The following is a 27556-nucleotide window of genomic DNA, read 5'->3' on the forward strand; positions in this document are numbered from 1 at the left end:
CAGCTATAAGGGTACCGTCACACAGTGGCATTTTGATCGCTACGACGGCACGATTTGTGACGTTCCATCGATATATCCGTGACGTTCCAGCGATCTCGCTGTGTCTGACACGCTCCTACGATCAGGAACCCCACTGAGAATCGTACGTCGTAGCAGATCGTTTGAAACTTTCTTTCGTCGTCTAGTGTCCCGCTGTGGCGGCATGATCGCATGGTGTAACAAAGGTGTGCACGATATTGTATACGATGTGCGCATAGTAACCAACGGCTTCTACATCGCACATACGTCATGAAATTATCGCTCCAGCGTCGTACATTGCAAAGTGTGACAGCAGTCTACGACGCTGGAGCGATATTGTTACGACGCTGGAGCGTCACGGATCGTGCCGTCGTAGCGATCAAAATGTCCCTGTGTGACGGTACCCTAAGTCTAGTGCTGACTCTCTGTTACTGCTCCTAGTGTTTGTTGATGGGCTCCAGCAGTGATATCATTACTACAGTTCACATAACTGCTGCAGCCAATCACTAGGCTCAGAGGTGGTCTGCACAAACATGCCAAGTCCAGTAATTGGCTGCAGCAGTCATGTGCACGGTAGCTGTGAGGTCACCACTGCAACCAGTCAACAAAGACCGCGAACAGCTACAGAGAGACAGCACTGGGCCAGTGGTTAGTATAGAGGAGTTTATTATTTTTTTTTACGCCTATCAGCCTATAGAAGAAAAAAAAAAAAACTTTTTTCCCCAACAGAATGGAGGTAATCACATTTGCTTTTTTTCTTTTAGTTATTTCAGATAAAACAGGAGCTAAACCAATATACAATCACAACCATTGTACACAGAACTTGTATGTGTGCAAGAGGACTAAAATGTACAAATCTGTATCCACTACAGCAATCTATGCACATTTCACTTACTAGTCCCAGTAGGTTGAGAAAAAGGTGAGTATGTTTGCGGATTAGATTATATGCCTGGCAGCATAAATCCACAAAGTCATGAAAGCGACTGGAAGTTTTGTCCCCTCCATTAATTACATATGCCATGTCTGATGTGAAGACGAAAGGGGCCCGATCCCTGTAGTGACAACAAAATAGAAAGAAACCCACACATTTAATGGGACTTTAGCAAAATCGCTTAATATTAGAATCTTTCATACAAAACATATGACACATACACGATCGTACCCACCGTTTAATGTTTCCAAACATTTGAGCGTGTCCCAAGAAGCGGCCAAAGTCTATGTGAAACATGTGGCCACTTGTCTTCAGCATGATGTTGTCATTGTGTCGATCACAGATCCCAAGCACATAGGTGGCTACACAGCATCCCGCACACGAGTAGATGAAATTCTCAACTGCCTGCACAATTACAGTTACCAACGACTATAAATGACGTGCACCATAAGCTCACAAGTCCTAATTATACAGTGAAAGCCCAAATCCAACAGGTCCTCATTACATATCAGCTCTACTGACACCTCTGTTTACACTTGTATTCTTCAGGAAATAAGAATGCTGCATCATCTTTTCCCAGAATCCAATGTTGTTCCTCCGTTATTCCTTCTAACTATGCATGAATAAAATGACAACTGGGTGTTATCAGTAGGGAGCAAGTCCCTACACTACATAGTCTGGCGTTGCCAATCAGTGCTGACATTACTAAGCTATGTCGGGACACACTCCTTTGATGAAAGGGAATGGTAACACCCGGTTATTAATTTGATCATAAATTTGAAGGAGGAATTAGAGGAACAGCACTAGGTTCTAGGAACAGATTCTCCAGAACAGTCATTTCATGGTGAATACAGGTATATATTAAAGGAGACATGTCATGGGCGGTGATCGGTCCTCTACAAGACGCGTTTACTATTAATGAACACGTGACCCTAGGACAGCCTGGGATAGACAGGGAGATGCTGATCTCAAGCACATGCGCTATCTATGAGAGGATCTACTATTTGTATGGGAAATGAACCGGACAAGGTTAGAAGGAGTCAGAGAGCTGCTTTCCCGACATACAAAATATGCATTAGTTTCCCGGCTAAAGTCCCTGCTGTTCCAGTGCCACCACTCCCTGACAATTGTGAAATGGCAGGGGCTTAATGGGCAAGTAATGCTTATTGTGCTATCCGGTCACACATATGGGTTACATCACCTTTTCATACTCATCCTCTGTGGGATTGTGTTTTTGCAGCCAGACAGCAAGAAGTCGGTCTTTAAATGAGCCAGTGACTCCATGCTCCACCTGGATCTTCCTCAGAGTTTCTGCAGATGGGATCATCTCAACCATACCTGGAAAATAGTGGTCTATTAACTTGCGTCTAGACATTATAGACATCAGCTAGATGTTATGTATATGATTCCTAAAATCAGTTTGATAGCATATAAAGTTTTCAAACCAAAGTCAAAAATACAATGTGCCTGCGTGACCTCACCAGTATCACAGTAGCATATGGGCCAAAGAAAAGGACCAAAATTAGTCCTAGCAAGAAATAAGTACTCACTACCCGAAAGGCTACAAAAATTGGGACCTTGAGGATCAAAGGCAAGATGTAATAAGACCCATACGTGCCTGTACTTATTTTTGTGGGGATATGGATGTGGGATGTCATTTCCCCCATATTAGGGTATGACTTTTGTATAGGCTTGTGTTGCATGTTGCACTTTTAAATGTTTTTAATTTTTTTCTGTGTGAAATGTTTTTGTATATGTATTTTTGAATGCTCATCAATAAAACTATGCGTTTTCTATATGTTGAGGTGCTCCCATATATGTGGGCATGATCTTTTTCTTCTTCATTGGTTAGTATGTGGATTTTCAAGTCCATGGTGAGCCCTCATATCTCTGAACATTGAGCGGTGCCCTCCACCTTTTTGGATCTATATGTAACATCTATTACAGAATATAATAATTAACACAAAGGGATTGTCCTTTCATAGGGAACCCGTTATCAGATTCATACTGGTCCTACCACTTCCAAGAATCTGACACTGATGGATGACTGGATGATTACGTCCAGGAATATTTTTCTGAGAAACAGCGCATACATTAAAACGCTGGCCAAGGACTTGGTGTCCTTCCTGCCTAGTCCAAGGCGAGTCCCTCCTCTGATTAGCCACTAAAGACACATAGTCCATGGCCAGCTTTTGAAAATATCTTTATTCTGGAAAGCCCACAGTATTTCATGAGAAGGCATCCATGGCTGAAAACTCACAGCCAGTGTCTGATCTATGCCACAACCTGGTTTTGACCAGCATGAATCTGATGACAGGTTCCCATTCATTTCTTTTTTAATCTGTTGATTCTCTCACTGCTGCATATGTCCATGTTGATCAGTCTGCAGTGGTAATGGCATGTAGAGGTCGGCGACCACTGCAGCCAGTCACTGGCGTCAGCACCAGACTGCTGAGCCTAGTGATCACACGGTGACAGTGTGACACCAGCTATGTAACCACATCAACAAAAAAACAAAAGTTAGTGGAGAGCTCTTTTGAGAGAGATATATATACAGTTAGGTCCATATATATTTGGACAGAGACAACATTTTTCTAATTTTGGTTATAGACATTACTGCAATGAATTTTAAACAAAACAAATCAGATGCAGTTGAAGTTCAGACTTTCATTTGAGGGTATCCACATTAAAATTGGATAAAGGGTTTAGGAGTTTCAGCTCCTTAACATGTGCCACCCTGTTTTTAAAGGGACCAAAAGTAATTGGACAGATTCAATAATTTTAAATAAAATGTTCATTTTTAGTACTTGGTTGAAAACCCTTTGTTGGAAATGACTGCCTGAAGTCTTGAACGCATGGACATCACCAGACGCTGTGTTTCCTCCTTTTTAATGCTCTGCCAGGCCTTCACTGCGGTGATTTTCAGTTGCTGTTTGTTTGTGGGCCTTTCTGTCTGAAGTTTAGTCTTTAACAATTGAAATGCATGCTCAATTGGGTTGAGATCAGGTGACTGACTTTGCCATTCAAGAATATTCCATTTCTTTGCTTTAATAAACTCCTGGGTTGCTTTGGCTTTATGTTTTGGGTCATTGCCCATCTGTAGTATGAAACGACAACCAATCAGTTTGGCTGCATTTGGCTGGATCTGAGCACACAGTATGTCTCTGAATACCTCAGAATTCATTCGGCTGCTTCCGCCCTGTGTCACATCATTAATAAACCCTAGCGACCCAGTGCCACTGGCAGCCATGCATGCCCAAGCCATCACACTGCCTCCGCCGTGTTTTACCGATGATGTGGTATGCTTGGGATCATGAGCTGTACCACACCTTCACCATATTTTTCTCTTTCCATCATTCTGGTTGAGGTTGATCTTGGTTTCGTCTGTCCAAAGAATGTTCTTCCAGAACTATGCTGGCTTTTTTACATGTTTTTAGCAAAGTCCAGTCAAGCCTTTTTATTCTTGATGTTTATGAGTGACTTGCACCGTGCAGTGAACCCTCTGTATTTACTTTCATGCAGTCTTCTCTTTATGGTAGATTTGGATATTGATACGCCGACCTCCTGGAGAGTGTTGTTCACCTGGTTGGCTGTTGTGAAGGGGTTTCTCTTCACCATGGAGATTATTCTGCGATCATCCACCACTGTTGTCTTCCGTGGGCGCCCAGGTCTTTTTGCATTGATGAGTTCACCAGTGCTTTCTTTCTTTCTCGGGATGTTCCAAACTGTAGATTTTGACACTCCTAATATTGTAGCAATTTCTCGGATGGGTTTTTTCTGTTTTCGCAGCTTAAGGATGGCGTGTTTCACCTGCATGGAGAGCTCCTTTGATCGAATGCTTACTTCACAGCAAAACCTTCCAAATGCAAGCACCACACCTCAAATCAACTCCAGGTCTTTTATCTGCTTAATTGAGAATGACATAACAAAGGGATTGCCCACACCTGTCCATGAAATTGCCTTGGAGTCAATTGTCCAATTACTTTTGGTCCCTTTAAAAACAGGGTGGCACATGTTAAGGAGCTGAAACTCCTAAACCCTTCATCCAATTTTAATGTGGATACCTCAAATGAAAGCTGAAAGTCTGAACTTCAACTGCATCTGAATTGTTTTGTTTAAAATTCATTGTGGTAATGTCTATAACCAAAATTAGAAAAATGTTGTCTCTGTCCAAATATATATGGACCTAACTGTATATATATATATTTCTCTTTCAAGCCACATATCCAAGCCCTTGCCTCCTCCTGTCGTCTCAAACTCAAAAATATTTCCCGGATCCGTGCTTTCCTTGACCGCAACACTGCAAAAACGCTAGTGCATGCCCTTATCATCTCCCGCCTCGACTACTGCAACCTCCTACTCTCTGGACTCCCCTCTAGCACTCTGGCACCACTCCAATCCATCCTACACTCTGCTGCCCGACTAATCCACCTGTCCCCCCGCTATTCCCCAGCCTCTCCCCTGTGTCAAGCCCTTCACTGGCTTCCTATCGCCCAGAGACTCCAGTTCAAAACCCTCACACTGACATACAAAGCCATCCACAACCTGTCTCCTCCATACATCTGTGACATGGTCTCCCGGTACCTACCTACACGCGACCTCCGATCCTCCCAAGACCTCCTTCTCTACTCCCCTCTCATCTCTTCTTCCCATAACCGCATCCAAGACTTCTCCCATGCTTCCCCCATACTCTGGAACTCTCTACCCCAACACATCAGACTTGCGCCTACCATAGAAACCTTCAAAAAGAACCTGAAGACTCATCTCTTCCGACAAGCCTACAGCCTGCAGTGATCCTCAACCTACTGAACATCCGCACAGCCAGCTTTTCCCTCTCCTAGTGTATCCTCACCCACCCCCTGCAGACTGTGAGCCCTCGCGGGCAGGGTCCTCCCTCCTTATGTACTCGTGTGCCTTGTTATCTGCTCATGTTTAATGTATTTGTCTATATTTGCCCCGTATTCACATGTAAAGCGCCATGGAATAAATGGTGCTATAAAAATGTATAATAATATATATATATATATATATATTTTTTTTTTTTTTTTTTTAAAGGGGTATTCCTATCCCCAAGATCTTATCCGAATAGCCAATACATCCAATTAGAATGAGGCTGGAGTATGCCAGTTACAATACAACAACTGTGATATTCAAGTATTATATTAGCAGCTCTTATTATTTGTTGTAAATTTTATCTACAACTGCTTTATGAGAGCCACAGCGAACCCTGGCTGTTAATGAGGAGCTCAAAACACAAGCCGCATAAAATATTTTAGATCAGGGGCGCACTTCTTATTCTGGCCACAATGACATTGGCGATAAACGCTTAAAGGGATATTTTTCCATCTAAGACATGTATGTCATATCAAAAGTATGTGCCGTGACTGTCTGTTAGGTGTAGGTTCAATGGGTTCCACGAGTCCTATCGAGAAGGGGTCCACTTTCTTTTCCCAATCAGGATTTCAGAGAGGAAAATACCCAGCATGCCTGTGGATCTCTCTTGTATATTATGGGCTTTGTCGTAATGGCTGAAGATATCAAAATTCCCATAACATACAACCCCAATCTCATCATACATGGGGAATTGGGCACTACAACATTAGGAGCATGTGCAAGTGCTAAGGTGTGTGCTCCACTCTTCACCTTGACATGGAAACTACATCCGAGCAGCCACACACAGACAAGTCTTTCTGCTTCCGGATGGGTGGGGGTGGGGGGTGGGGGGTCACAAAGAATAGCATCATGGGTTGCATGTGGCCCCAACGGCCATAGGTTGCGCACCATTGTCATAGATGCAGATTTTACCCTTGTCCTACTGGCTTCATCTTTAAGGTAAGCAGGGTGACAATACTACTGTATATACTGACCTACAGCTGCACACACCTATAGTCATCAATGACGCCCCTAATGTCCACACTGTACTGCTCAAGAAGACATTCTCTAATCTGATAAGGAACAGAGGATTCTGTTTCATGGAGAAATGTGCGTATCCAGGACTTTTGTCTGTTAGGGGTTTATTGGGGGATTGACTGCATCATAAATTGGATCCACGAGCAAATGTAATTAATGCTCTTTTACAACTCCTAGCAAAAATGATGGAATCACCGGCCTTGGAGCATGTTCATTCAGTTGTTTAATTTTGTAGAAAAAAAGCAGATCACAGACATGGCACAAAACTAAAGTTATTTCAAATGGCAACTTTCTGGCTTTAACCCCTTAGTGACAGAGCCAATTTGGTACTTAATGACCGAGCCAATTTTTGCAATTCTGACCACTGTCACTTTATGAGGTTATAACTCTGGAACGCTTCAATGGATCCCGCTGATTCTGAGATTGTTTTTTCGTGACATATTGTACTTCATGTTAGTGGTAACATTTCTTCGATATTACTTGCGATTATTTATGAAAAAAACGGAAATATGGCGAAAATTTTTAAAATTTTGCAATTTTCAAACTTTGTATTTTTATGCCCTTAAATCAGAGAGATATGTAATGAAAAATAGTTAATAAATAACATTTCCCACATGTCTACTTTACATCAGCACAATTTTGGAAACAAAATTTTTTTTTGTTAGGGAGTTATTAGGGTTAAAAGTTGACCAGCAATTTCTCATTTTTACAACACCATTTTTTTTTTAGGGACCACATCACATGTGAAGTCATTTTGAGGGGTCTATATGATAGAAAATAATGAAGTGTGACACCATTCTAAAAACTACACCCCTCAAGGTTCTCAAAACCACATTCAAGAAGTTTATTAATCCTTTACGTGCTTCACAGGAACTGAAACAATGTGGAAGGAAAAAATGAACATTTAACTTTTTTTTGCAAACATCTTAATTCAGAACCATTTTTTTTATTTTCACAAGTGTAAAAACAGAAATGTAACAATAAATTTTGTTATGCAATTTCTCCTGAATACGCCAATACCCCATATGTGGGGGTAAACCACTTTTTGGGCGCACCGCAGAACTTAGAAGTGAAGGAGCGCCGTTTGACTTTTTCAATGCAGAATTGGCTGGAATTGAGATCGGACACCATGTCACGTTTAGAGAGCCCCTGATGTGCCTAAACAGTGGAAACTCCCCACAAGTGACACCATTTTGGAAACTAGACCCCTTAAGGAACTTATCTAGATGTGTGGTGAGCACTTTGAACCCCCATGTGCTTCACAGAAGTTTATAATGTAGAGCCGTGGAAAAAAAAAAAAAAAAAAAAAAAAAAAATCGCATTTTTTCTACAAAGATGATCTTTTTGCCCACCAATTTTTATTTTCACAAGGGTAACAGGAGAAATTAGACCGCAAAAGTTGTTGTGCAATTTCTCCTGAGTACGCTGATACCCAATATGTGGGGGTAAACCACTGTTTGGGCGCACCGCAGAGCTTGGAAGAGAAGGAGTGCCGTTTTACTTTTTCAATGTAGAATTGGCTGGAATTGAGATTGGACGCCATGTCGCGTTTGGAGAGCCCCTGATGTGCCTAAACAGTAGAAATCCCCCACAAGTGACCCCATTTTGGAAACTAGACCCCCCATGGAACTTATCTAGATGTGTGGTGAGAACTTTGAATGCCCAAGTGCTTCACAGAAGTTTATAATGCAGAGTCATGAAAATAAAAAATATTTTTTTTTCCACAAAAAAGATATTGTAGCCCCCAAGTTTTTATTTTCACAAGGGTAACAGGAGAAATTGGACCACTAAAGTTGTTGTCCAATTTATCCTGAGTATGCTGGTGCCCCATATGTGGGGGTAAACCACTGTTTGGGCGCACGGCAGAGCTCGGAAGGGAAGGAGCGCCGTTTTGGAATGCAGACTTAGATAGAATGGTCTGTGGGCGTTATGTTGCGTTTGCAGAGCCCCTGATGTACCTAAACAGTAGTAACCCCCCACAAGTGACCCTGTTTTGGAAACTAGACCCCCCAAGGAACTTATATAGATGTGTGGTGAGAACTTTGAATGCCCAAGTGCTTCACAGAAGTTTATAATGCAGAGTCATAAAAAAAAATATATATATATTTTTCCACAAAAAGGATTTTGTAGCCCCCAAGTTTTTATTTTCACAAGGGTAACAAGAGAAATTGGACCCCAGAAGTTGTCCAATTTATCCCGAGTATGCTGATGCCAAATATGTGGGGGTAACCCACTGTTTGGGCGCACGGCAGAGCTCAGAAGGGAGGGAGCACCATTTGACTTTTTGAGAGCAAAATTGTCTGTCGTGTTTGGAGACCCCCTGATGTACCTAAACAGTGGAAACCCCCCAATTTTAGCTCCAACCCAACTCCAACACACCCCTAACCCTAATCCCAACCCGATCCATAATCCTAATCACTAACCCTAACGATAATCCCAACCCTTACCCCAAAACAACCCTAATGTCAACCCTAGCCATAACCCTAATCAAAACCCTAAATCCAACACACCCCTAACCCTAACCCTAACGTCAAACCTAACCCTAATCCCAGTACACCCCTAATCACAACCCTATCCTTAACCCTAATCCCAAACCTAACCCTAATCCCAAGCATAACCCTAATCCAAACCCTAACCCTAATCCCAACTCTAACCCTAACTTTAGCCCCAACCCTAACCCTAGCCCTAAGGCTACTTTCACACTTGCGTCGTTTGGCATCCGTCGCAATCCGTCATTTTGGACAAGAAACGGATCCTGCAAATGTGCCCGCAGGATGCGTTTTTTGCCCATAGACTTGTATTGCCGACGGATCGTGACGGATGGCCACACGTCGCGTCCGTAGTGCACTGGATCAGTGTTTTGGCGGACTGTCAGCACAAAAAAACGTTCAATGTAACGTTTTTTTGTACGTCGCATCCGCCATTTCTGACCGCGCATGCGTTGCCGTAACTCTGCCCCCTCCTCCCCAGGACATAGATTGGGCAGCGGATGCGTTGAAAAACTACATCCGCTGCCCACGTTGTGCACAATTTTCACAACGTGCGTCGGTATGTCGGGCCGATACATTGCGACGGCCCCGTACCGACGTAAGTGTGAAAGAAGCCTAACCCTAAATTTAGCGCCAACCCTAACCCTAAATTTAGCCCTAACACTAACCCTAGCCCTACCCCTAACCCTAGCCCTAACCCTACCCCTAACCCTAGCCCTAACCCTACCCCTAGCCCTAACCCTACCCCTAACCCTAGCCCTAACCCTAGCCCTAACCCTACCCCTAGCCCTAACCCTAGCCATAACCCTAACCCTACCCCTAACCCTACCCCTAACCCTAATTTTAGCCCCAACTGCTCTTCTCCTGCCGGCCGGCAGATGGAAACAGATGGCGGGCGCACTGCACATGCGCCCGCCATTTTCTTTTGCCCAGAAGATGCCGGCGGCCAGGAGGAGCAGCAGGAGGATCCAGGGACACAGGTGAGTATGATAGGGTCCCCGAATCCCCCTATTTCTCTGTCCTCTGATGTGCGATCACATCAGAAGACAGAGAATTACACTTAGCTTTTTTTTTTTTTTTTTGCGGTCGCCTGTAAACAGTTAATTACCGGCGATCGCAAAACAGGGGTCGCTAAAACCGACCCTTGATCATGCTCTTTGGGGTCTCGGCTACCCCCGGCAGCCAAGACCCCAAAGATTCTCGTGGGGCCAGCCGGCGGGCGCACTGCGCATGCGCCCGCCATTTTCAAGATGGCGGCGCCCACCGGGAGCCACGAGGAGCATCGGGGGAGATAGGTAAGTATTGGGGGGCTACCTGGGACCCCTTTTCTCTATCCTCCGATGTGCGATCACATCGGAGGATAGAGAAATTAAAAAGAGATCGCGGTTTTTTGTTTTTTTTTGCGATCGCCGGTAAACGGTTAATTACCGGCGATCGCAAATGCGGGGTGGGTTAAAAACCCCCCGAATCATGTTCTCTGGGGTCTCGGCTACCTCCGGCAGCCGAGACACCGGAGAAAATCCGACTCTGGGGGGCGCTATTTACTTTTTCCACAGCGCCGTTAATTAACGGCGCTGTGGTTTAAGTACCCTTTGCGGCCGCCATTAAAAGGCGTATCGGCGGTCGCTAAGGGGTTAAGAAACACTAAAAGAAATCATGAACAAAAAATGTGGTAGTCAGTAATGGTTACTTTATTTAACCAAGCATAGGGGAAAAATTATGGAGTCATGAAAAACAAACAAAAAAACACTCCAAAACCACTAGTGTTTCCTCCAACACAATATTGCAGATCCGGGCGTCTGATGGCTCGTTGGTATCCTCTAATGATAAAATACAGAGCTTTTACGATTACTACATTTCACTGTACAAATCTAAAAGTGGTTTTGATGTTGATGAATGCTTGGATTATCTATCAGATATAACATTCCCCTTGCTAAGCCCATCCCAACGAGCTCTTATGGAGGCTGAATTTACCCTGGAAGAGGTAGAACATGCAATGGCAGATATGGCTACTGGGAAGGCCCCGGGACCTGATGGGTTTCCAATTGAATTTTACAGGAAATACCGTGATAAATTGGCACCTATATTGCTAAAGGTACTTAGGGGAATATAAGAGGGTGAATCTGTACCTGAAACATTTTATGATGCTAATATTGTCGTGCTCAGGAAGGAAGGGAAAGATCCTCTGGATTGTGGGTCATATAGACCAATTTCTTTGGTGAATGTTGACTATAAGATTTTTACGAAAATTCTAGCTACCAGACTGAATACGATCATATTGGATCTCATACACCCAGATCAAACTGGTTTTATGCCCGGGAAAAATACCTCTATCAATATCAGGCGGGTGCAATCGGTTATTCAATATAGTACACTAGAACCAAACAATAAATGGGCATTGGCTTCGCTGGACGCAGCCAAGGCTTTTGATTCCCTTGAGTGGTCTTTTTTAATTGCATGTCTACGGAAATATGGGTTTGGGAATAAATTTCTGAGAGGGATAGGTACATTATATGCGAAGCCTGGGGCGCGAATGGTGGTAAACGGCTCTATGTCTGCACCATTTTCTTTGCATAGGGGAACTCGCCAGGGATGCCCTCTCTCCCCAGCCTTATTTGCCTTGGCAATAGAAGCCTTGGCAATACGGATGAGGTCCTCTGTAGATATTAAAGGGATACATATTGCTGATCGGGTGGACACTATAGGTCTATATGCTGATGATATGGTGGTGTTTATGGACCAGACGGAAGATACATTACCAAAAGTAATAACGATGATTGATAAATTTAGTAAGTTTTCTGGCCTATATATAAACTGGGATAAGTCTGCTCTGATGCCTCTCTCCCATACCCCAATGCCAAACCTTGAAACCCTCTCGTTGCTGCCCATTGTCTCCAATTTTAAGTACCTCGGGATACATATGACCCAGCGCAGTCACCTAGATTTACATCTCAATATATATCCACTAATTGACGTGGTTAAATTTAAATATGCTACCTGGGACAAGCTCCCGCTATCGGTAGCTGGTCGTATTAATCTGATCAAAATGATTTTACTCCCAAAACTGAGCTATTGTTTTCAACATAGTGCCGTTTCAATACCTAAATCTTTCTTTGCAACCCTAAACTCCCTTACTACATCCTTCATATGGGGGAAGGCTAGACCTAGACTTAAATTGTCCACCCTGCAGAGACCTAAGCGGGGGGGCGGGGCGGCTTTGCCGGACTTCTATCTGTATTACCTTGCTGGACAGGCCAAAATGATAAGTGAGTGGATGCCCGGGAGGTCTCTCCCCAACTCTGAAAGCCATATATTACATTCAGCTAAAGTTGATTGCCCGCTGGGTTTTTTAGAGATGGAGAAAATTGCTGTCCCTCGTTTGCTTCGCCTGGCACGATCAATATGGAGACAAATTAAAAAAGTGACACAATATGTAGATATAGCAGCCGAAATGCCGTTATGGAATAATGGTTACTTTCCGGGATTATTGGGTCACCCGTCTACCGAATTTTGGATATCATATGGCATTCTCACGGTGAGCAATATACATAGCCGGGGGGTTTTTGTTTCTTTTGAACAATTACAAAACACTCATAATATACCGAAGTCTCAATTTTTCCGCTACCTGCAACTAAGATCTGCCTTCCAATCACATGTACGAAATACGGGTGCGGGTCGAGCTATTTCAACTCTGCCGTTAATAGGAATTCTTAACTCACAGGGCCCTCAGGGACTCATTTCCTCTTTATACACCTATCTGATTTCCATAGGCGAAGTATCTGCTATAGATTCAATTAAGGGAAAATGGGGGAGACTTCTTCCGGATACATTAGGAGAAGAATGGGATGAAATCTTGGAATCTCCAACTAAGGTCTCCCCATCAATCAATAATAAGATGATCCAATTATATATAATTTATCAATCTTATTTGACCCCGATTCGTCTTTTTAAAATGGGCCGTCTTCATTCAACAAACTGCTTGAGATGTCACTCTAGTGACGCAGATTTTATTCATATGATATGGAAATGTCCTGTTATTTTTCAATATTGGAGAGAAGTGACGGCACTATTGACATCTTTGGTGTCGATCCCTGTTCCACTTGAGCCACTGGTGTGTTTGTTTGGAGTATGGGAGGCGGAGGCTTGGGATCACCACACAGGAATATTTCTGAGGGAGTCACTGTTCATGGCACGAAAGGTGTTGGCGCTGCGTTGGATGGGAGGCTCTGGTCCATCTCTTAGAGCATGGGTTGACTTAATAAATTCAATTATTCCGTACGAGCGGACGCTGTATCAGAATAGGGGTTGTCCAACTAAATTCGAGAAGATATGGGGAAGGTGGAATTCATCTTGTCACACTGTATAAGTTAAAAGGACTTAATATACGCATAAGAAAAGGGTGTATGATTCTCTAGATATTAGTTACCAACAGAGCGGGATGTCTTTAGAACTCTTCTTTGTAAGCGGCATTATGTTTGTATTAGAGGCTTTATTGGAAGTTAATGTAGTTACAGTTAAAATTTTAAAATAAGGCATTAATGATCAACATGCACAATTTATTATCTTTATAATATCTTATACATGGCTATGTATGGTAATTTCCTGTAATTAATGGAAAATGATGAATACGAGCAAAATGTGTATGATCTTTCCTGAAATCAATAAACGAATTAAAAAAAAAAAAAACCACTAGTGTTTTCTTGCACAACCTCTGACTTTTATAACAGCTTGCAGTCTCTGAGGCATGGACTTAATGAGTGTCAAACAGTACTCTTCATCAATCTGGCTCCAACTTTCTCTGATTGCTGTTGGCGGATCAGCTTTGCAGGTTGGAGCCTTGTCATGGACCATTTTCTTCAACTTCCACCAAAGATTTTCAATTGGATTGCAATCCGGACTATTTGCAGGCCACCACATTGACCTTGCGTGTCTTTTTTCAAGGAATGTTTTCACAGTTTTTGCTCTATGGCAGGATGCATTATCATCTTGAAAAATGATTTCATCATCCCCAGACATCTTTCAATTGATGGGATAAGAAAAGTGTCCAAAATATCAACACAAACTTGTGCATTTATTGAAGATGTAATGACAGCCATCTCCCCAGTGCCTTTACCGGACATGCAGCTCCATATCATCAATGACTGTGGAAATTTGCATGTTCTCTTCAGGCAGTCATCTTTATAAATCTCATTGGAACGGCACCAAACAAAAGTTCCAGAATCATCACCTTGCCCAATGCAGATTCGCGATTCATCACTGAATATGACTTTCATCCAGTCATCCACAGTCCACGATTGCTTTTCCTTAGCCCACTGTAACCTTGTTATTTCTGTTTAGGTGTTAATGATGGCTTTAGTTTAGCTTTTCTGTATGTAAATCCCATTTCCTTTAGGCAGTTTCTTACAGTTCGGTCACAGACGTTGACTCAAGTTTCCACCCATTCGTTCCTCATTTGTTTTGTTGTGCATTTCCTGTTTTGTAGATATATTGCTTTAGATTTCCAGTCTTGATGCGTTGATGTCTTCCTTGGTCTACCAGTATGTTTGCTTTTAACAACCTTCCCATGTTATTTGTATTTGGTCTTGTGAATTCTGCTCTTGGGTTCCCTCCAGTGGTTGTAGGTGGGAATGCAGTTGTCTCTGAGTCACAGTCCTGGCCAGGTGTATCTGCTAATTGCTGTTCTGACTGGGATATTTAAGTGTGCAGGATTCATTAGCCCTTGCCAGTTGACAATGTTTCTTTGGAAGTATTGGATCTCTGCCTGGCCTCACCTGCTTAGCTGCCAGTTCGGCAAAGATAAGTGTCTGTTTCTTTTTCTGAAGCACACTTGCTGTGTGCTTATTTTCAGTGCTGATCTTTTGTTTCTATTTGTCCAGCTTAGACTGTGTCAGTTGTTTTTCTCAGTCTGGTTGGATTCTCTGGAGTTGCAGTTATACTCTCCACATCTTTAGTTAGGTGGTGGAGTTTTGTATTTTCTGCTGTGGATATTTTTGTAGTATTTTTATGCTGACCGCTTAGTATCCTGTCCTGTCCTTTTCTATTTAGCTAGAAGTGGCCTCCTTTGCTAAGCCTGTTTTCTGCCTGCGTGTGTCTTTTCCTCTCCAACTCACAGTCATTATTTGTGGGGGGCTGCCTATCCTTTGGGGGTCTACTCTGAGGCAAGATAGTTTTCCTATTTCCATCTTTAGGGGTATTTAGTCCTCCGGCTGTGTCGAGGTGTCTAGGTTTTGTTAGGCACACCCCACGGCTACTTCTAGTTGCGGTGATAAGATCAGGGTTTGCGGTCAGTATAGTTACCACCTACTCCAGTGAAGGTTTTCATGCTGCTCCAAGGCCACCTGATCATAACAATTTGGTCCAGATTTTAGACACAGCTGGCTGTGAACAACCAACATCTTTTGCAACATTACGTGATGATTTATCCTCTTAAGAGTTTGCTAATCCTCTCTTTTGTTTCAATTGCCATCTCTAGTGTTGGAGCCATGATTCATGTCAGTCCACTTGGTGCAACAGCTCTCCAAGGTGTGATCACTCCTTTTTAGATGCAGACTAATGAGCAGATCTAATTTGATGCAGGTGTTATTTTTGGGTATGAAAATTTACAGGGTGATTCCATAATTGTTTCCCTCAGAATTGAGTGATTCCATAATTTATCTCCCATGCTTGGTTAAAAAAGTAACCATTATTGACTACCACATTTTGTTCTTGATTTCTTATAGCCTTTCTTAAAGCCAGAAAGTTGCCATTTGAAATGACTTTAGTTTTGTGCCATGTCTGCGATCTGCTTTTTTTCTGAAAATGAAACTGAATGAACATCCTCCAAGGCCGGTGATTCCATAATTTTTGCCAGGGGTGGTATATGCAGGTAAGTGCTCCATATTATTTAACAGATTGGTGTGCTGGGTTTGTTGCAATCATGAAAGGGCCTCAATGATTTCTCGAAAGCAAAAAATGAGACTGACCCTCACCTCCTAGCAAAATTAAATAAATGTTCAGCCAGTTTCTGTGAATGCTTTGCTATAGGACCCAAATACATCCAGACTGAGTGCGCTAAGGTATATGTGAACACTGTATATATGAATTTTGCTATATATAAACTCTACTTACACAAATAAGATTCTCAGCACACAGTTTGGCCAAATTGTGCATGTCCATCTGTCATTAATCTGCCAGGAGGTGCTTCTCAGTATTGATTTTTGCCTTCATATTTGGCTAAACCCTCCTGCCATTTGGCATAGACTGTTTTCAACTAGAGCTGAATCCTACTTGCTCTTTAAATCTGTAAACCGGAGCCCAGGAGATGCCGGTTTGATGTAGGGTCCCATCTACAGGGTTTGCATCATTATTGGTCGATAGACTCACACAATTTGGCCACACAATGCGCTAAGTATCTCAATGTTTTAAGTCTATATTGCGTGCAGTTATAAATTCATATATTCAATGATTTCTAGAATGGACACTAAAACCTCCTTTAGATGGCTGCGATTTTTCTCATACCTAAAAACACGGAGCATTGTTCATCACTGTTTCCGGTCTGATTTTCATCAGTGTTTGGTCAGTGCCAGTTTTTACCATCAGTGTTTCCATCGTGATTTTCACTGATGGAGAAAGGAGAAAAAAAGCTTCTGCTATCTCAAACAATGTTAATCACTGACAACTCAGATTGCACAGGGATGGCATCCATGCTGTCCTTTTTTTTTCACAGACCCATGGACTTGTATGGAAACTTTTGGCCCATGTGTCAGATCAAAAACGGACATGTCTCAGTGACTTGTTGTGGACTATTCAGCCCACAAAAAAAATGCATGTGTACAGTACCATAGACTATATTGGGGACATGTTCTTTTTGTGAATATCACTGATAAAACAGGTACAAGATTCCGATTGAGACTTTATGTAGCAAAACTAAATGTCAGTCCTGACATACCAAAAGCACTCAGACTCTTCCTTTCGGCAGCGCAGTCTAAAGCTTTAGTCACACTAAACGACTTACCAACGATCACGACCAGTGATACGACCTGGCCATGATCGTTGGTAAGTCGTTGTGTGGTCGCTGGGGTGCTGTCACACAGACAGCTCTCTTCAGCGACCAACTATCAGGGGAACGACTTCGGCATCGTTGAAACTGTCTTCAACGATGCCGAAGTCCCCCTGCAGCACCCGGGTAAACATCGGGTTACTAAGTGCAGGGCCGCGCCTAGTAACCCGATATTTACCCTGGTTACCATTGTAAAAGTAAAAAAAAAAAAAAACGTACATACTCGCATTCCGATGTCTGTCACGTCCCCCGCCGGCGTCCACAGGGTTAAAACTGCTTTCGGCAAGAGCGCTGCTAATGCACGCGCTGCTGCCGAGATGCACTGACTGTTTCGACGCCGGCAGTAACAGCGGTGAAGTCACCGCTGTGCTCTGCTTTACGGCCGGCGCTGACACAGTCAGTGCAAGGAAGCTATCGGCCGGAGCGCGTGCATTAACAGCGCTCCTGCCGAAAGCAGTTTTAACCCTGTGGACGCCGGGGGACATGACAGACATGAGAATGTGAGTATGTACTGTTTTTTTTTTTTTTTACTTTTACAATGGTAACCAGGGTAAATATCGGGTTACTAAGCGCGACCCTGCGCTTAGTAACCCGATATTTACCCTGGTTACAAGTGAACACATCGCTGGATCGGCGTCACACACGCCGATCCAGCGATGACAGCGGGTGATCAGCGACCAAAAAAAGGTCCTGATCATTCCCCAACGACCAACGATCTCCCAGCAGGCGACTGATTGTTGGTCGCTGTCACATATAACGAGATTGTTAGCGGGATCGTTGCTACGTCACCAAAAGCGTGACGTTGCAACGATATCGTTAACGAAATCGTTATGTGTGACTCCAGCTTAAGATTCACAAATGATGACCTATAGACCTTATTTATAGCTCTTGACTGTCAACGCCGAGATTAGAAACTTAAATTTAGCTGACCAGTGGCAGTCCCAATTTCCTGGTCTAAAACACTGCAGAGAAGAGCCATAAATAATGTAAAGACTGCTATTCGCAAAATCGCCAAAGCAACTTACATACCTAAGAAACAATGAGAAATGGCAGTGCAGCACAAGCAAATATATAAATGTTCACACCACTGCGGGACTAGCAGATGAGAAGACTACATGCCCTCCATAGACCACATAGATTTTATCCCCTATTTCTTTTATTTGTGGACTTGCAGTTCTCAGGTGACTGACATTTAAAGGCATGTCACAATATTTTATCTTTCATGTAATTTTTAATAAAAGGTTTTAGAAGTTATTTTAGCAGTGTTAATAAAAAATAAATAAATAAAACCTACCCCGTCCGCGCCCTGTAGAAAAGCAGCGGAAGATCACCATGCGCATGTCCAGACCCTCTTGTATCCAGATTTTATTCATGATGCGAATCATCTGCAAGGTCAACATGTCCTGCCGGAGGTCGTCTCCACACTGATGAAGAAATCAGACATTTTGTCAACCTGCGTCATTTATTTTATGTAAGTTGGCAAAGTAAATTATTTGAAAATAATGTAGGAAAAAAATAAAAAAAAATAATATTTATCTATCTATCTATCTATCTATATATATATATCTATATACATATCTATATCTATCTATATCTATCTATCTCTTCTATCTATCTAACTATTTGTACCATGTTAGCCAGTAGATAGAAAAATTATGAAAATTTGAGTCCTCAGTGACTGATACCTTTTAATGGCTAACTGAAAAGATGGTATCAAATTGCAAGGTTTCAAGACTACTCAGGTCTCTTCATCAGGCATAGAATTATACAAAATCTGAAGAGTCACATATTTATACACAACACAGCACTGAGATAATGCAATAGATAAGGCAAGTGGCATGAAGCAGAACTATTATTATGGGATAGGGATAAACAGTTGTGGCTATAAATATTGGAACAGTTCATAGATAGGGAGTGTGAAAGTTTTATTGTCCTGTGAAACAAGGCAAGTCTTCATAGTTGAACCACCACAACCCCTTTGTATACCAGACCAATGCCCAAACCCCATAACCTCCCTATCCAACATCACTGAAGGGGGGGTTAATTGTCTCCTCTCCAAATCGCACCTCACCACTTGTGAGATCGACCCCATCCCATCTCCTCCCCAACCTCACCACCACACTTCTCCCATTCCTATCCCACCTCTTCAACCTATCACTAACTTCTGGCACCTTCCCTTCTGCTTTCAAACATGCCACAATCACGCCTATTCTTAAAAAGCCAACCCTTGATCCAACTGCTATGTCCAGCTATCGCCCAATATCACTGCTCCCATTCGCTTCCAAACTCCTGGAGCAGCACGTCCACGCTGAACTTTCCCCCCACCTCATCAAACTTGCTCTTTGACAATCTACAATCTGGTTTCCGCCCCCATCACTCAACTGAGACAGCCCTGACCGAAATTACTAACGACCTACTTACAGCCAAAGCTAACAGACAATACTCTGTACTCCTCCTTCTACACCTGTCCTCTGCTTTCGACACAGTTGACCACTGCCTCCTACTACAGATCATCTCCTCCTTTGGCATCATAGACATCGCCCTATCCTGGATCTCCTCATACCTTTCCAATCGCACATTCAGCGTCTCCCACTCCCATACTACCTCCTCATCCCACCCTCTCTCTGTTGGAGTCCCCCAAGGCTCTGTTCTAGGACCCCTACTCTTCTCAATCTATATACTTGGCCTGGGACAACTCAAGGTCCCATGGATTCCAGTACAACCTCTATGCTGATGACACTCAGAACTACCTTTCTGGCCCAGACGTCACCTCTCTGCTGTCCAGAATCCCAGAGTGCCCATCAGCCATAACCTCCTCCTTCTCCTCTCGCTTTCTCAAACTCAATGTGGACAAATCTGAATTCATCATCTTTCCTCCATCTCAAGAATCTCCTTACCTGACCTATCTATTGCAATTAACGACATCACGCTTTCCCCTGTACTGGAAGTCCGCTGCCTCGGAGTATCCCTTGACTCTGCCCTGTCCTTCAAACCGCACATCCAAGCTCTTTCCACCTCCTGTCGCCTCCAGCTCAAAAATATCTCCAGAATCAGTCCTTTCCTCAACCGTCAATCTACTAAAATGCTTGTGCATGCCCTCATCATCTCCCGCCTTAACTACTGCAACATCCTTTTCTGTGGCCTCCCTGCTAACACCCTTGCACCTCTCCAGTCCATCCTTAACTCTGCTCCCCGACTAAATCATCTCTCTCCTCGCTACTCCTCTGCTTCCCCCCTCTGCAAGTCTCTTCACTGGCTCCCATTCCCTCAGCGTATCCAGTTCAAACTACTAATACTGACCTACAAAGCTGTTATGATGCGGTGGTCTAGGAGCAACATGGAACGAGCTCTGAAGGAAGTGGTAACTGTACTGACCGCAGTCCCTAAGCTCAACACAACACTAGAAGTAGCCGTGGAATGCTCCTAACTCTCCCTAGGCATCTCGTCACAGCCTAAGAGCTAACTACCCCTAAAGACAGAAGCAGGAAAACTATCTTGCCTCAGAGAAAATCCCCAAAGGATAGATTAGCCCCCCACAAATAATGACTGAGAGTGGAGAGGGAAAAGACATACACAGAATGAAACCAGGATGAGCACAGGAGGCCAGTCTAGCTTGATAGATAGGACAGGATGGAATACTGTGCAGTCAGTATAAAACACTACAAAAATTCACGCAGAGTTTACAAAAAAAATCTCCACACCTGACTAAAGGTGTGGAGGGTAAATCTGCTTCCCAGAGCTTCCAGCAAGGCAGAATTCATACTGATAACGCTGGACAAACATAGAAAGCACTGAACGGATAAGTCCACAATCTGTGAACAGAAAAGCGCAAGCAAAAAACTTAGCTTTGCTGAACTGGTCAGGATAACAGGGAAATCCAAAGTGATGTGAATCCAACCAGGAACCATTTACAAGTGGCACTGGCTGAAGGAACCGCCAGGCCTAAATAGCCGAGCAGAAGAGACGATAAGTGGAGGCAGCTGATGACAGCTAACTCCAAGGAGCAGCCATACCACTTGAAACCACAAGAGGGAGCCCAAGAGCAGAACTCACAAAAGTGCCACTTACAACCACCGGAGGGAGCCCAAGGGCGGAATTCACAACACAAAGCCATATATAACCTGTCTCCTCCATATATCTCTGAACTAATCTCCCGATATCTTCCCTCACATAATCTCCGGTCCTCCCAAGACCTCCTTCTCTCCTCCACACTTATTCGCTCCTCACCCAATCGCCTCCAAGACTTCTCCCGAATATCCCCCATCTTCTGGAATTCGTTGCCCCAACACTTCCGACTATCAACCACATTCGGATCCTTCAGACGGAACCTGAAAACCCACCTCTTCAGGAAAGCCTACAGCCCGCACTGACCCCGCTGCCTCCTCATCACTACCGGAGATACTGCCTCACCAACACCGGAGCTCCTGCAACCCTCAACCTACTGTCTCCTTCCCCACCATCCTGTAGAATGTAAGCCCACAAGGGCAGGGTCCTCGCCCCTCTGTATCAGTCTGTCATTGTTAGTTTGCTTACTGTAAGTGATATCTGTAACTTGTATGTAACCTCTTCTCATGTAAAGCACCATGGAATCAATGGTGCTATATAAATAAATAATAATAGTAAATTGAGGTCTGGTCCATGATTGTGATGCCTACAAATGGTCTGAGGAGCACATTCCTTAGTTGATACAGAAAGACATAAATTCATGTGACACATTCATTCCCTGTTGAAAAAATTTGCGTACTGTGGAGCTATTTTACTTCCCATTGCTGTACCAGTCTCCTTTAGATATATGTTACCAAATTCAAAGTAGTTGTGGGTGAGAATGAATTTTGTAAGTTTCATCACAGAATCAGCATCATACACTCAGTGCAGGAATGAATGTGTCGCATGGATCTGACTTTGCAGTAGCATTGACAAATAAAAAATGTATACATTTAAAAGAGGAGGATGACGAACACTAGTGCCACCCATTGGATGTAGCAATCCTAAATGTTAATATAAACCCTTTAACGAGAACTGGCACAAGACTTGGAAAAGAGGAGGCAAACCAGACACTTCATTTGCAGACACAGGTTTTGGAGTACTTTCCTCTCATCAGGTCAAAGCAAGAGACCTGATTTGGTTAGGTGAGAGGACCCTGACAGGGGAGCTACGGAATAATGTTTCTCCTTGTGTAGTGTGGCAAGCCAGCATAAGGAGACTTATAAGCCACACGAGGCTCCTATAGGAATTTAAATATAGAGAGGAAGAGGACAGGAATTGAATATAGAAATCATAAAAATCAATACTGATCGTTTAACAAGCCTTGCCACATAATATTGGATAAATAGCCAAACCAGAAAGGATTGTTACATCCAATAGGTAGCACTATAGTCCAAGTCCTCTTCCTCTCTGAAGAGGCTATTTGCAAAATGAAATCCCCAAAAGAGCATTGAATGGCTTATAAATTTTCATATTTTGTGCTCTTTCAACAAAGGCTCATTCAGCCGAAACGTACGTAGGGATTCTTTGGCGCCACAGCAGGTCATAGATAATTACTTTACTTCACTGGCATTTCACTGTCTCTGTTTTGTGACTCTTCACTTGAGTGATTGCTACTTTTTTTGATACTTTTTTCACCTTCAGTAAATATTTCAGTCACATTATGTTAGCAGGAGTTTTTTTCATTCCAATTCCTTCAACAAATACCGTGTAACATTGCTGTTGGCGCCATCTTGTGGCCAACTCTGGTATATATATTTTTACCTTTTGTTTTTGGTATTTATCTTAATTACCTTAAATAAAAATATTCTTTTAATACATTCCATTTGTAATTTGGTTTATTTACACCTCTTTTTTATATGATTTCACAAAAAAGAAACATTACCCTTTAGAAACCTTTCCAGAGGCCTCTCACACCCAGTGGTCAAATCAGACCTCCTGTTGTGCACTAATGAGGAGCAAACACCCAGAAACACTGGCTTGGTTTGACTTCTCATCCTAGGTGTCAAAGCTAGTTAAAGGGTCCATATTGACTTTTACGATTGCTACATCCAATAACTGGAACTTACGCTGGCTTGGTATACTCCAGTTAAGTTCAAGTCTCAGCTTGAAATAAAAAGAATGAAAACTCGTAAAGGGGATTATATAGCTTTCAGCTCTATGTGCCTCCATCAGTATAAAACACAGATAATTTAATATTACGTCTGGATACAAAACGTGCAGTGAACACCTGCAGGTTGGGATGTAGGTTCTCTTCTGCAATGTGTGCGACATGGACATTTTACTCTTACAACAAAACATTACTTTCTTCATTTTGCTATCTGCACAGTTGTTGATACATACTTTAAAAATAATCGGTATGTTCTCTCCCAGCGGATCCACATTCTGGAAGGTAAGTTTCAGAGGCACGGCATTTGAGTTGAAGTGGGAGCAGCCCTGAAAAAAATGAGACAGGAGCTGTAGCACTGCATTTATATACTTTTTCTAAAGTTGGCCAGAGATATTCTATTTTTTCTCTACAGATCCTCACAATTTTGAAGGAACCTACAGTTCAATATTTATGGGAAGTAGTAGGGATGTATTAATAGGATGAAAATGACCCTGCACATAGATTTTGCCCCTCAGAAAAGAGATAAAGTTGTCGGCTAGCCGTGTAACTGACAGCTGTCCCGCTACGGAGGCCAGCACGCCATAGTCATCAGAGGAGAAGACCTATGGAATGGAAGTGATATTTAATTTCTGAAATGTATCCAATGGCACTCCGAATATAACCATACAACACGATATAATAACCCGGAGGTTTAACATTATATATTACATAACTTCCACCAGTTGAAATAGTAAGTGCAGAGGGATGAATTCTCACTGGAGTGACCAGAATGGTAGAATGTGTCTCTCTAGTCTAGGACTCTCATGCCCTAATGTATCATGAGGGGCAGGGGGGAGTGTGCGGCGCCTAATTAATGAAGAGGCACAAGGCTCTTAATGAATCAGGCGAGGTGGGGTGGCATCAGTCATCACTTCACCAGAAACTTAATTGACTGGAGTAAGATTTGTGGCGCAAGGAACACCACCATGAATTTGATGATCTGGTCCAGCTCCGACAACTTTGTTGGAGTTTGTCGAAAATGGCGTGAAAACTTTTCAAAGCTTCTTGAGCCAGAAACTACGTAAAAGCTGTGATCAGAGTATTAGTGGTATGCAACTATACTAGAGAAATTAGATGTCTGCCAACCCAGCTAACAGTGACTTCATGGCATCAATCCTTCAAGTTTTTGTTGCCCCCGATAGCTTAGACTAGGCTATTCCGTCTATTACACCTGGATGGGGGAGGAGGAAACATTCACACATATATTAGTTGTATGTCAATAGGATCCATATTTAAAAAGATCTGCTATATCATTCACATATTCTTTCTTCAAAACATAGTGTGCATGGAGTCCTCAAGAGCTAAAAGAATTGTACAGGATAGTCAATCAATGGTCACTACTTTAAAGCAAGGACAAGGGGCAGCTGTGAGTAACCTGGCAGACTGTAAAATAGGGGTGCACAAACTTTTCTTGTCCAAGGACACAATGTCATATTGAACAAGGGCCGCAATAAAACTAAAAGCTGTATTATGATAGGGAACATTTATAAAATATTGTAACTAAATTCCATAAATGTTACAACTTAGCGTGCACTGCGTCACATCTCTGGTGTCTGGCAAGGAATATAGATGTCAGAAGCCAACGAAGACCAGCATGTCTATGACCATATGGTTGGGGGCTGGCCACATGTCGCCCCTGCTATAAAGAACAAGGGTGAAAATCCCCTTAAAAAAGGAGATTTTTAATAATAAACTGAAGGATCAGAAGTAAAGAGTGCGTGTTCCCTGAACAAGATTCAGTATGTATGACTATAGGTACACCAAGCCAGAGTGATCAATGAAGGAACAGGATTCGTGCGACATGGTCCACATTTGAGAGCTCAGTGACCTACATGGCGAAAGATGTGGAAACATACCTGAGGCACAATCCCTTTTACGAGAAGACTGGGACTCAAGGGCAGTCGACATGATCCGTTCAGAATGAAGAACTGCTTGACATCTTCTAATCCATTTTTCAAAATTTCCTAGGTAAGAGAATGATCATTTTTTAACATGGTAGCAATATCCTCGCTGTATTGTAAATCCCCAGAAAATAAGAAAAAATAGTGGAGATACTTGTACCAGCATCATGCTCATATCCTGCGACTAGCTTAGCGATAACTTTATAACCTGAGACACATATCCGATGTCTAGCTCCATTGGATTCAATACCGGAACGATCTCACTTACAGGTCTGGAGGACGGAGCTCCCTCGCGAACCTTCTGCGCTAATTTAGTCAATGTGTTCACCAGCCAACACTGACGGTCAAACTCTTCTCGCAGACCTTTCCCACAACAGCACAGCAGAGCAGCGAGCAAGTACTGGTAGCGAATACTGAACTGAGAGTCCTTCAGACAGTCCTTTAGCAGCCTGGTCAAGACACCAACATATTTATTAATAAATGGAAATTCTGGCAGAAAGAGGTCCATGCAACACATAACATGATTTATTCAGTTACCAGGTACAAAAATCATAACACTATTATTACATCCTGAACCCATAAGAAAAAGCTATATCTGGACACAATTTTATATATCAGACAAAAGAATAAAATACTCACCAGAAGAAGTAATGCGTGATCCTTAAGTCACAGATGGCTCTTTTCAGTAGAAACCTGACAAGCGGGCTATCCAGATAGCATTCATATTTAAGAGCCTGGGATGGCATGATACAAGGAAAACGATCAAAGGACATAAAAATATGTAAATTTCTCTAGATAATTCTTCATTTCATCATACAGACCTGTACAAGCTGTGGTAGGTAATCCAGAAGCTCCGCATCAGGTATAGTATCAATCCACTGCACGGCTGTGCGTCTTACTTCTTGATCAGGGAAGCTGTTCACAAGTAAAAATGCAGAGCAAATATGACGCATACCTAATTTTCATTAAATATGGAACAGCATAAGCATCACAGAGATACATTTCCACTTATAGCATTTCCCGAATATAAAGTTTTCAGAATCACGGATCAAAATTCCACATTCTCATTGGCCCGTTTGCTATATCAAAACAAACTTTTTTTTTTTTAATTTCACTATACTTCAGGCTTTGTAAAGCTATGCATTTTTTGTAATATACTTCATTACCTTATTTTGCCCGTTTCTCTCCTAAACATTGTGCTACAGTGCTGTTTCACATGCTGCTTTAGAAGCTCCTTTCAACTGCTGCTGTGTGTGCAGGACTTGCACTGTCTGAGCCATTCCACTCTCAACCCTCAGAGAGGTGAACTCCCATACACAGAACGTGTGAACAAAGTGCAGTTATTGTTGTATAGCAGTGGAAAGGAGATTCTTAGGGTACCGTCACACTAGACGATATCGCTAGCGATCCGTGACGTTGCAGCGTCCTGGCTAGCGATATCGTCCAGTGTGACAGGCAGCAGCGATCAGGCCCCTGCTGTGATATCGCTGGTCGGGGAAGAAAGTCCAGAACTTTATTTCGTCGCTGGATCTCGCGCTGACATCGCTGAATCGGCGTGTGTGACGCCGATTCAGCGATGTCTTCGCTGGTAACCAGGGTAAACATCGGGTTACTAAGAGCAGGGCCGCACTTAGTAACCCGATGTTTACCCTGGTTACCATCGTTAAAGTAAAAAAAACAACCACTACATACTTACCTACCGCTGTCTGTCCCCGGCGCTCAGCTTCTCTGCACTCCTCCTGCAATGGCTGTGAGCGTCGGTCAGCCGGAAAGCAGAGCGGTGACGTCACCGCTCTGTTTCCGGCTGGCCAGCGCTCACAGCCAGAGCAGAGAAGCTGAGCGCCGGGGACAGATAGCGGTAGGTAAGTATGTAGTGGTTGTTTTTTTTAACTTTAACGATGGTAACCAGGGTAAACATCGGGTTACTAAGCGCGGCCCTGCGACGCTGGGCCATCCGGATCGTTGTCGGTATCGTTGCAGCGTCGCTTAGTGTGACGGTACCTTTAAACAGCAGAGTAGTATTTGGGAAAGAAGGAAACAATAAGGTAATTAAAGAGGTTTTTACAAGAACAAATTTAAAGTTTTAACGTTGATTTTAATCAATACATCTTGAAATAATAATTTTCACAATTGGAT

At 42.9% G+C, this 27556-nt stretch overlaps 1 protein-coding gene across 1 annotated transcript in view; it reads right to left on the reverse strand.

The window, feature by feature from the left end:
• The window catches only part of PIK3C2B (phosphatidylinositol-4-phosphate 3-kinase catalytic subunit type 2 beta), a 153264-nt gene that overhangs the window by 18574 nt on the left and 107134 nt on the right, over positions 1-27556 (reverse strand). The window contains exons 17-25 of the mRNA XM_069756193.1: positions 26242-26335; positions 26060-26154; positions 25689-25869; positions 25376-25483; positions 23714-23806; positions 18681-18810; positions 2151-2287; positions 1185-1354; positions 914-1070 (exon numbers count right to left, since the gene is read on the reverse strand). Coding sequence (XP_069612294.1) covers positions 914-1070; positions 1185-1354; positions 2151-2287; positions 18681-18810; positions 23714-23806; positions 25376-25483; positions 25689-25869; positions 26060-26154; positions 26242-26335 — 1165 coding nt within the window. The remainder of the gene's footprint in view (positions 1-913; positions 1071-1184; positions 1355-2150; positions 2288-18680; positions 18811-23713; positions 23807-25375; positions 25484-25688; positions 25870-26059; positions 26155-26241; positions 26336-27556) is intronic.

This window comes from Ranitomeya imitator, chromosome 3 (assembly GCF_032444005.1).
Source record: "Ranitomeya imitator isolate aRanImi1 chromosome 3, aRanImi1.pri, whole genome shotgun sequence".
In the NCBI taxonomy this organism is placed as follows: domain Eukaryota; kingdom Metazoa; phylum Chordata; class Amphibia; order Anura; family Dendrobatidae; genus Ranitomeya; species Ranitomeya imitator.